This window comes from Mus pahari, chromosome 5 (assembly GCF_900095145.1).
Source record: "Mus pahari chromosome 5, PAHARI_EIJ_v1.1, whole genome shotgun sequence".
Classification (NCBI taxonomy): Eukaryota; Metazoa; Chordata; class Mammalia; order Rodentia; family Muridae; genus Mus; species Mus pahari.
In genome coordinates, this window is record NC_034594.1 from 139,013,265 (window position 1) to 139,024,960 (window position 11,696).

The 11,696-nt window shown below is 48.7% G+C and overlaps 1 protein-coding gene across 1 annotated transcript; it reads right to left on the reverse strand.

Moving 5' to 3' along the window:
- Positions 1-1,306: 1,306 nt before the first annotated feature.
- On the reverse strand, positions 1,307-11,496 carry Pogk (pogo transposable element derived with KRAB domain). Its single transcript, XM_021198286.2, is given in 6 exon segments — positions 1,307-2,961; positions 4,658-4,756; positions 6,215-6,273; positions 6,275-6,333; positions 10,067-10,200; positions 11,378-11,496. Coding segments are annotated over 6 exon segments (1,872 nt in total). The 5' UTR covers positions 11,433-11,496; the 3' UTR covers positions 1,307-1,495.
- Positions 11,497-11,696: the final 200 nt, after the last annotated feature.

Sequence of the window (11,696 nt, forward strand, 5' to 3'; positions counted from 1 at the left end):
AGGACAGGAAGGTGGTGTATGCCACTAAGGAGCCTGCACTTATATAGCTCAAGGGGCATGGGGATTTCTATTAGCATTTCACTTGCATGGTGGGGTTAGGTGGACAAGTAAAATGTAAACTAATAGACTTTTTCTTTTATAAAGGAAGGTATGTTAATTTTAGATTTTCTATTAGAGCTGGCCATTTTCCTTTTGTTTGCCTNCCATGTGCCCCTTACTCTGGTCCTTCTCCTGTTTGCTCAAAGTATGTGTCTAGGGGCTGTGGGCCTTTGCTAGTGTGGGCTCTGATTACCTGCTTTTTTCCAAAATTGTTCTTCTGCACACCTCCCTCAACCCCCTACTCATACACTTGATGACCTTAGGCTCTCAAACTTTATTCATTATACCATTTCTGGTACAGACTCACTTTATAAAAAAGATTTAATTTTATGTGTATATGTGTGAACCTGCACCATATGTATGTAGGAGNTGGCAGAGGCCAGAAGAGGTCATCGGATGCCCTGGAACTGGAGTTACAGCTGGTTGTGAGCTGTTAGACAGGTGCTGGAAACTAAACGCCAGCCNTCTGAATGGAAAGCACTCCTAATTGCTGAGCCATCGCTCTAGCCCAAGGCTTCTTTAAATCACACAAACACTNTGTTTGTGTGTGTGTAAGTGTGCATGTAACTGCAGGTGTCAAAGGAGNCTAAGAGGTCATTGGACACCTGAAGCTGGAGCTACAGGTGTCGAGCTGCAGGGTGTAGGTGCTAGGAACCAAACTGCAAGAACAGCATGCTCCTAACTGCTAAGCCAGCTCTGCAGCCCTACAAAGTTTCAATTTAAAGACATCTTCCTTCAGATACCTGCTGACAACAGGAACTGACTGTAATGGCTCACCCCATATCTNAATTTCTATGAGACCAAGATGATGTTTTTACATTCTCAATATTCCCTAGACAAAAACAAATATGTATTATCATCTCCCTGGTGGGCATGGAGATGACAATAATCTCCCTAGGACACAGAGCTGAGGCCTAGAGGTTACCATATTAAAGGCTGACTTCATTCTCTCCCTGGGCCATGGTCCTGCAGATCAGAGAAAGGCAATGCACTATGTTAAGTAATATGAGCAGACAGCCCCGCCCTAAAGTTCAGCANTTTAGAAGAAAGTTGTTCTTCAACCTTTTTGTGAACTAAACNATGTCGAACTATGTTCTAGAGGCCCAAGTAACTTGGCAGTGGGACTGCTCTCATGTGAGGTGTTCTGACAGACAGCTCCTTGTTCATCTTACCCATTATAAAAGTACTCCTGGATCCAGGCCACNANACGCAATACAAATCTGTTTCGNCGAAGAAAGTGCTGATGACCTGCCGTCTACACTGTGGCGTGGCAAGCTTATTTCAAGAGAACGTGAAAAGAAAAAGCTCAGGGTCAGCAAAAAGGTAAGTGCTAGCCATGAGCAGGGGCACCAGTGAGGGTGCAGGATCTGTTCCTGACCAGTTTACCTGAGTCCTCTCAGTCACCCTCAGCCACACTTTCAGGACCACACTCTTTCGGTGNTTCTTTGGGCAACTCGCCCTCAATTTCCCAGAGGACGTCACCTTCTTCCTCTAAGTTGCTGGAGATGTGGCACTTTCTGAACCCCTGGACAATTGATTCACTCGAGATGCTGTTCCATGCAACCATGATCCACTCCAGGAAGAGGCCCAGTGGTGGCTTCTTAGCATTTCCCGTGGGGCTCAGTGCCAGGTTNCCAGCCAGGAGCCAGTTGGAATACTGGGCCCGGACACTGTCGTTCAGTGGCTTGTAGACAACCACATCTAGCACCTGCAGCTGTGAGGTCAGGCCCCCTGGGATGATCACCATGTCTGTGTCCATGCTCTCCATGGAGCTCTTCACAGAGTCAGTGGCATGGCACCGGAAGCCATTCAGGATCAGCATNCCTCGTTGTCTGGGCACAGCTCCAGTTCTCCGTCTCCACACAACTTCTAACCAGTCTTGCATCAAGTCCTCAGTCATCCATCCATAGCAGTGGCAGTGGATTTCCATGCCACTGGGAAACTTCCCAGGGGGGATGTATGTCCCCCTCAAAATGATGTANGGTGGTAACTTCCTCCCATCAGCCAAGACCCCCAGCATGGCTGTGATCCTCAGTTTCTCCCTGCCTGGTGTCTTGACCAAGATGGGCTTTTCACCCTGGTTGTCAACAGTCACNCTAGAGGGCACTTCTAAGCAGATGGGCGTCTCATCTGCATTGCCCATCTGGGCNACCTCATAGTCATGTGTCCTGCGCAGAGCCAGCACGCTCTGCTGGTAAGTGATGAGCTTCTCACTCAGGTCCTCGGCCAGGTGCTGAGGGACCGGCACTTTATGCCTCAGAGACAGGTCATACCTTCTCATCATTCTTCGACACCAGCCCAGACTTGCCTTGAACCCTTTCTCTGGAATGTTCATTTCCTGGGCGATTTCAAGAGCTTTCAACTGCATTGCCTCCCTAGTGATGGGGTCCCCTTTGGCCTGCATGTATCTGACATACTNAGCCANTCGCTGGTCTACCAGAGCAAACCTTCCATTCTTGGGGCCTCGGAATGCCCGCCGCATGGCATGAGCATTCTGGAGCTGTGGCTTCACTTTGCGCCAGTCTCGAACATTTTTTTCCAACACCCCAAACTGCTTGGCAGCCTGACAGTTGTTGGTGCTCTCAGCGTACTCCACCACCATCAGCTTGAACCCTGCATCATAACTGCGGCGCATGCCACGACTGAACTGAAACTTGCTTGCCAAGTCGTCAGCTGAGAGGTCATAGCCGGGGAAGCCCATGGCCATATAGAAGGGGTAGCCCTCACTCCACTCGGGCAGTTCAGTGAGGTCCTGAGGCAGACGCAGGCCAAAGCTATTGAAGTGCTGAGGTTGAGGAAAATAGGAGGTGGCACTNATTGGGCTTGCCCAATCTGGAGTCCTAAAGTCAGATTCTTCATTTTCTAGAAGACAAATAAGGAAGGGCAAAAATAATGACAATATGTAACATGGCTTATTCATAGACTTCGGGGGAGGTCATACTTTTAATTTTTGATCTGGAGCTCATCAGAAGTGAACCACAAGTTTAACAAATAACCAGCCTAAGGCCTTATCTATGTCCCATTAATACCGATCACCAAGCCTACTTCTCTCGGCACTGCGTGTAGCAGAGGTCCTTTGCCCCTTTGCAGATAGAAGCAAAGAGGCCATAGATGTTATGGGATAGGTGCAAGGTTGCCAAGAAGTGACAGAACTTTCAGTGTGATCTGAATACGGGTACTAAGCCTGAAGCAAGTAATACTAGGGCTATGTTTAGATGAAGCAATGTTTGTAAGTGAGCTTGATGATGTGGTGATATAGATCTGTAATCCCAGCTATTTGGGAGGCAGAGGCAGGGGGATCACAAATTCAATGCTGCTACACTAGGCAGTTTAGTGAGGCTCTGCCTCAAAAATATAAAGTAAAAGGGACAGCTGGGCTAGAGCTCGCTTAGCATGTACACGGCCCTGGGTCCTATCCCCACTACTACACCACCAGCATCATTCAGTTTTTGAGGACGGGAAGCCAAATGCACCTATACTACTACCTAATACTACAGAAATCTGGATGCACCATGGGCTGGCCGAGCCACAGCCCTTGAACCAAATAAAAAACAAACAAACAAAAAAACAAGAACAAAAACCCAACAACAACAACCCCACAACCCAAACAACAAATGAAGCAAAGCAAAGCCTACAACAAAGCCTCTGTCAGTATGACCACAGCAAGGGTGAGCCTGTTTCATCACACACTTCCATTTGGACAGTGGTCACAGGAAGCAGGGTTTACTGCATCCTGAAAATGTAAAGACCATCAGCTACAAAACACACTATTATGTGCCATGAACAAAAAGAGCTATCACATGCCCTTTGTTTAAGAGGCATTCTCAATTACAATGTAAAATGAAAAGAAAAGCATGCTGCACACTCAGTGAAATACAGCTTAAACTTAAAGCTCAACTAGAGAGAAAAGCAAATAGAGTTTGGTAGTTTCAAAGCTATGTCATACATATATGTAAGTGTAAGCATGTGTGTGGAGATGGGTACATGTACACATACTTTTTCTGAGATAGTCTCATGTAGCTCAGGCTGGCCAAGAATGACCTTGAACTTCAGATCCTCAGGCCTCTACCTCCCAAGTGTTGGGATTAAATGTATTTTTCTAATTTCTAATTTCTTTTGATAAATTAGGTACTTCTTAGAAATAACTACTCAAATGTATATTATGGCTGTCACTGCCTTCCCTATCCAGAAGGAACAGGAAGCCTAGGGTAAATAAATCTACAAATATGCTTTGTCCTTCCTCTCATTAGATCTTTGTAGAGGCATATGGCATGCTGCCAAAGTGGCCATGCTCATTCAGGTGTGGGCCAACCAAATGCTCTATCAACCAATTTGCTTTATCCACATACCAGGTTGCACAGTAACCAATAATGAAGAAATGTAGGCCCAGAAGAAAGAGGATGCCTAAATCCACACAATACTAGAAAGGGGAATCTTTACATCCCAAAGCCTACACATGATCTTTGTGCCTCACTCCTAAATACCCTACACAATACACATGGAAACTGAAAATCAGCTTGTTTCCCTTGGGTAGATGCTGAACTGGTTTACTCAGTACCTGCAAAGGTTACTCCCTGGAGCCGCCACTCATCAGAATTAGGACACTCCTCTTCCCTTTCCAACCGACTGATCATATCTGGCTTGGGGAATGGAAATTCTGTTCATAGGAAATAAAGTAGGGAAACAGTTGTCTATTACCAGCCTGGCACAATGACAAAGTACCACGCACCCTCCTACCACCCCACCTCCACTGTAGAAGATGGGCACAGAGTATGGTGAGGTGATAATTTAGGACATAAAGGATACAAAGCAAAGTCATTCGGGGCTTCCTGGGCCTCTGAATGGGAGCTGGTACTAGCAACAGCAAAATAATGTGATTGGCAGCAAGGAGGTGGATACACCATCAAAACAACATTCTGGAACTCAACCAAGCAAGACGGGGAAAGTCTTCCAAATAGAAGAGGAGTGATGCCAATGTGTGTGTGTGTGTGTGTGTGTGTGTGTGTGTGTGAAGTTGGGAAGTACTGTCAGGGTTATAAGTGTAGGGGGAGGTGTTTTCCTAATTGGTTCTTTTTTTGTTTGTTTGGTTTTTTTTTTGTTGTTGTTTTTGATTTTTTTGAGACAGGGTTTCTATGTAGCCCTGGCTGTCCTGGAACCCACTCTGTAGAACAGGCTGGCCTCGAACTCAGAAATCTGCCTGCCTCTGCCTCCTAAGTGCTGGGATTAAAGGCTCATGCCATCACTGCCCAGTTCCTTAATTGGTTCTTGATTATGTCAATAAAAAAAGGCAGAAGCCAATTGCTGGGTGAAGGGGGAAAGGTGGGACATCTGGGTCGCAGGAGCAAGAGAAGAGGATGCAGAGAGAAAGAGGATTTGGACCAGAGTGGATGGAGATGGTAGTACGATGTAGACAAAAGTTCTCAGTGCAGAGGACAAGGAGGATGGAAGGAGCTAGTTAAGAAGAGGGCAGGAAATTCTTCACCCAGCCATTGGTTATCTGGCTAGTTTTAAAATAATAAAACTGTCTAGTGTTTTCCATCTGCAGTGATAAGGTGGGCAGGAGGAAGAAGTGGGCAGCCAGTGCAGTATTGGTAGCTTGGCGAAGTTAGCTATGAAGGGCCGCTGGAGTGTAGACAGTAGCTCCTGGATTCCCCCGGGTTGGGGGATGGTCAAAATTGAGTTGGAACTAGGGGAACCGGGAGAGGGCTGAGGCACCAGGCAAGGAGATAGCATGATTTTAAAATTACATGCAACAGATAAGTCAACAAAGTTTTCCTTTCCAAGATTCAACAGAAGACAGGCTTAGATCCATGGTGATATTTTGAAGGCTTATTTCCTTCCTTCCTTCCTTCCTTCCTTCCTTCCTTCCTTCCTTCCTTCCTTCCTAGGAATACTTGGGCTATATGAGAACTGTTCTAAGAGGTAACATGAGTTTTCAAATAGAAGTACATCATCTGTATGTCATACTCAAATCAAAACCAGGAAATTAGGTTGGCATAGGCACAGGGGAGAGTCTCACTCAGAGGAGGAGAAGATTGGATACAGCAGAGAAGACACACACTGATAAATTTCTCTGGGTCCAGAGTCCCAGAGACAAAGGACAACAAAGCATTACCCAGGGACAGGACAGTCTCATAATTCATCCTCATGACTTCCCGGTAGAGGGCTTTTTGTCAGAACTTCCCACTCCTCGTCCGAAAAATATATGGCCACCTCATCAAATAGAGCTGGTACCTGGAACATGAACAGCGCTTTCTTAATGACTGCATGTACATGCACACAGCCTTCACAGGCCACTTCAGGGCCCTCACCCAGGGGGAGCGCTCCACCTATATGCTCATTGCTCTTGGAGACAAGAGCCCTCTGGTGTCCCACCAGTGAAACAACTGCCACCATCATGATGGGGAACCCTGGGCATCATCAGGTACTGACTGCAGAGATGTGTTCACAGTTCTCCTGAGATTTCAATCCCATCTACACCCCACATAAGTATCCCCACAAAGATGTCTACTGTATCTTCTACACCTCCCTATCTCCCAGCCAGAGACCCTCAGCCCAGAGGGTGGGGCTGGATTTCAAGCTGAATAGGATTCCTGCTTCCCATGGCATCTTTGGGGGTTACAGACCTCCTCTCAGTGAGTCAACCTTTCCTGCTGTTTCAAGGCCAAAGCTGTTCTGAGGAGACATGAGAAGGCACCCAGCTTCCCTTGCAATCTACAGAAGCATGAGTAGCAGAGACGGCCCAACTCAAGCTTCACTCACGGAATGCCATCGCAGCAATACAGTGGACTTTTATGCCCAGAGGGGACCCCTGCTCCTCTCCCCATCTTTCCTCTTCCCTTCCTGGGTAACAAAAGGAGGGCAGACCTTCCTAGCTAAGGATGGCCAGCCACCAAAATCTTTTTGTTTTTCCAACTGATTTGCTTTTCTTTCTACTGCATTCTCCTTTGTGGTCATTAAAAATTCTACTCCAAAGCTCATATTTAGGGTTAAGAAATCATTAATGAATTTGTTTCAGGCTGTCAAGAAACCAAATCAACTCTCTGAAGTAAGAGTGGACAAAAAAGTCTTTCCATGTGGAGGAGTAGGAGGTAAAAACGCCATGGTCCCTAGGCTTTCCTGACTTCTTCTACAATCTGGAAGCCAGACAGCTCAGAGAATTTGCAGCCTACTCTATTCTTACTACCCAGGATTTTAAACAATTCTCTTTGACCTTTTTACTCCCTTACAAGTTCCAGATCTAGGCCATAACTATTTATAGGCCCCTTCTGTTTGCTGACAGAAGAATGCAGGCCTGGTTATACCAATCCCTACAGAGCAGGTAACACATTTTAGACCTGGAATAGTGGCTGCCAAGAGCTGATGTGGGGTGGGGAGTTCTCTCCTGATTATCACATGATCAGAGGATCTTCAGACAAGTCCACGGCAAGCACCTAAGGCTCCGACAGCTCAGAGGCCCAGGAAGCTTCCCCACAGCCCTGTGAAGATAGGGCGAGACTCTGGGTCCTGCTAGCCAGGCCTTTTATGCTGCAAAAAAGCCTTTTATTTGGTCAAATACAACAGAAGGTAAACAGGGTTGGCTTTAGGAAAAATTGAGAGGCCAGGCAGTCTGCAGTTCAAGCTTCAGGTAAGAACCTGCCCTTCCTGTCTTTCCTCTCTCATGTGACTGGGACTCCTCAGAGAGGTGTTCATTCTCCTGGGAAGCTGGCATTCCAACTCTTCTTCCAGCAGTCCCTGTTCTGTGAAGAACTGCACAGGTTTACTAGATAGGAGGCATCTGAGGGAAGTTGGGAGTCCATGCGAGGTGAGGTGAGGTACTGTTTAGGGTATTTCCATTCATGTAAGCATTTTATTTCTTTGAATTACTTACTGAATATGGGGATTGCTAGTGAACTTTTATGGTTAAGGGAACCGTGGCTAAGTAACTTGGCTGAAGTCATACAGCTAGTCTGATTCTAAAGCTAGTGTTGTCTCAACAGGCCACGTAGGCCTTACCAAGGTTACTGAAGTATGTGATCCTTCCCAGCTCTGCTAGACAGAGACCGTTTATGTAGACTGAAGTTACTCAGGCCAGCTCTAACTACCGGGTGTAGCACACCATGTGCCCCGGTCTATCTTCCTCCATTGCCTGTCACACACTTAGGGTTCTAGCTTCAGGGGCAACTTAGCCCCACCCACAGCCTGCCTCCCTCTGCCATGTCTTTGATCATGCTGTTCTCTTGACTGGAGTGCTAACTCTCCTTTCGCTTTGCTCAATCCCACTCATTACAAGGCTCAACTCAAAGTGGACTGCTCTTGCCTATCGGAAACTGTATTTCTACTCCACTCCAGCATAGACCACAGCCCATAGGCGAGTAGTCCTTACTACCTGTTTATTGTCAAAATATGCATTTAAAACACATTCTATTTTTCCTTCTAATTTAATGTGCTAGTGGATCTATGTCTCAAGCACATGCTACTGACATTTCAGACTACTCAATTCCTTGTTAGACAGGCAGGGTACCTTCATCTGCACTGTAGCTCCTTGGAAATCCTTGGTTGAAATCAAAGCTGCCAGGAAGAGTTCACATCTCAACCACCGCCTTGGGTCACAACAACTAAAATAGTTGTCTCTGAATACTGATAAACGTTCTTGAGGGGCACAACTGTCCACTGCTTAAGACCAGCCCTTCTCCAGGAAGTACACTGTCAGGCCTGATTTTGCCTGTGAGAACACCCCGAGTTGACCTCCATGGTCCTGCTAGGCTTTTTTTGCTGTCTTGAGAGTCATGAGTCCCCTCATGAGACAGGGGACAGCATGAAGGCAGGGATCTTGTCTTAACCCTGTGCAGTAACTATAGATATGCGCTGGACTTCCCAGAGGTTACAAATGCCCAAATCTCAGGCCTACCCCTCCAGCTGTCAGGCTCCCTCCTCCAGCCACTCTGCTTATTTCTTTCTTTGCTGGGCAAGGCTTGCACTTCACTGGGCTTTCCTCATTGCTCAGCACAATCAAGATGTCTAGTGTTAATGCTTCTCCATACGTCTCCAGCCCATTCAGGTAGACTGGGTCACTCAAGTTAGCCTCGGAATCCAGGGCTTCTACTGCTTTGAGGTCTTCCTTCAAGATAGGACTGACTCCTGCCTGAGTCAGAACTGAGGATATCGTGCACAAAGAACATGAACAGACAAATGCAACCGCTCCAGACCAGTGAGCCCAGAGTCTGGTAATTATTTATAATGCTACCATGAAACCTAACTCCGAAAGACGCTCCACTGGCGGGGCTGCAGGAAGTCAATATATAGGGATTTTCAGAATAAAGCAGACAACCTTTGGTATCTGAAGTTCCCTTCTGTCGGAGATGGTGGATGAGATAATTTGGAAGAAGGGTCTTTCTGGTTCTTTGCCTACAGCTCTGGGTTCTATGATGAAGGGCTTCCCTCTCATGGGACATCAAGGATATTTTGTACTGATGCTACTGATAAATGTTTATACACAACAAAAAACTAAGCAATGCTAATTTATTGTTCATATTCAATTTCCACGACTCTAGTAACACTGTAAATAAATGTATGTGTTAAATACAGTTGCACCTGTACCTGTGTACTCCATGGAGCTTGGCACCTCCACTCACATCTAGGAGACATACAGCTCTGGGTGGCACCTCTCATGCCAGCTCTATGACCCAAGTCTTCCATTAATTTGGTGCCTGTAATACGTATGGTGCTATTGTCAGGCACGGGGGAAATGGGTGCTGAGAAGTCAGGGTCTCAGTTTCTGAGACCTGTAATAAGCCTTAGCTGCCGGAGGCTCCGTCCTCTCACCACCTCCTCTACTATTTGCCTTCTGAAGCCACAAGGCTGTTTTCTCGGGAACGCAAACACAGGAGACTGGACTATTCTTACTTCCCATGTCTGCTCCAGGAGGAAGATCCCCCCCCCCCCAAGCAAGCCTGGCTCTCAGGCTGGACCCCCACACTTTACTTACCCACGCGCCTTCCGAGCAGATCTGTACTTTCTGCATATGTATGGAGCCATCCTCCAATTCTTGGATCTCAATCTCTTCTTCCTTTTGCTCTTCTTTCAGGGTCAAATTTAGAGGGGAGGCTCGGGACTCCATTTCTGCATTCAAGAGTTAGCAGACAAATCAGGTGTCAGTGCAAGGTAGTCTGTGAGAGGGTGGCTCAGGCACACACACAAACCCGATTAGGTCAAAGCACTGTCGGCTTCTAGCTAGAAGGAAGGGGTTCAGAAAGGTGGCTTATTTAATTATTACAGAGACTGAGGGCAGATAATGTATCTGGCTAACTTCAAATATTTAAAGAGCCCTCTGTGGCACGGAGACCAGAGTAGTTTTCACAGAGCCTCTGTGCAGAAGGGCAAAACTTAGAACAGTGGGTGAGTATCCCAGGAACAGGTTTCAAACAGCGCAGTGAAGCAGAAGTTCCCACTGCCAGGACCACTTAGACACATAATCAGGACCAGAGGAGGGCGGTGCTGATTTGCCACCATGTCAAAGTATCTGAACCTAGATAGGAAATTTGAATAGTTAGCCCAAAATAGTTATCACCTGGATTTTCCAGATTCGTAGGCGCTGTCCACAAGCCACTTNAGAAACTTAACAGTCTTTCTGCCTCAAAGGACACCCCCCCCCCCCAAAGCCAAGTCCATGATACAGAGAGGGGNGTGCCTGGGTGGCGGAGGCCAACCCAAACCTGGTCGGACTTCTCCTCGCCTCTGGGTCGCAAATCCTCTCTATTCGAAGCCTCCTCAGGCTGGTACAAAGAGGTTCCCCTGAAGAGACTGCAGGCAGCTGCTGGGTATGCAGAGAGTGTGCATCTTGTGAGCTCCATTTTCCGGGACTTCGCAAGCAAAGATCTTCCCGGAGTTCGGAGTCAGCTTCTTCAATGTTTCTGGGGTGGGTGGCGGCATGGGGAGGTAGGAACACTCGTGAGGTCCTAGGAGTCCCGGGACCTGAACTTGGCCTTGGCCTGTGCCCGGCTGCGGGTAGGGAGGTGGGAGGGGCCGGCACGAAGGTGCTCGCCGCCGCCCCTGCCCGCTCCAGCCATCTTGCCCAACCCTCTCCCGCCACCGCCGCCCACCGCTAAGGTCCTCCGTCCACCTGCGGGACGGCGACAGCCCACGCCGCCCACCTCCCCGGCCGGCCCGCAACAAAGGCGGAGGCGGAGGCGGCGGCGGCGACACTGCCACCAGCGGCCCCCGCCCCGCCGCGGCCCAGCCTCCCCCCCGCCGGCCGCGAGGACGAGCCGCCCGGACCCCGAGGCCCGCGCGCACTCACCCCGGCCGAGCGGGCGGCGTCGCCGCAAGGGGCGACGAGGGCTGTGGCCCGACATTCACCGCGCCATCGTCTCCTCCGCTCCCGCCGTCCCAGCGCGGCCCCTCGGGAGGGAGCGAGGACACGTGGTGGGAGGGGAGGGGTGGGCGGAGCCCAGGGTGTTAGGGGCGGGCTAGGGGCGGTGACGTCACAGGCCTCGGCGGCGCTTCCGGCGACGTCGGTGCTTCGAGCTGGGTTAGCCCGGTGGCTGGCTTGCTTGCGGCGGCCGAGGTGGGCTTTTGCTCGGAGGAACACCGGCGGCCTCTCCGCTCAGGCGTCCAGA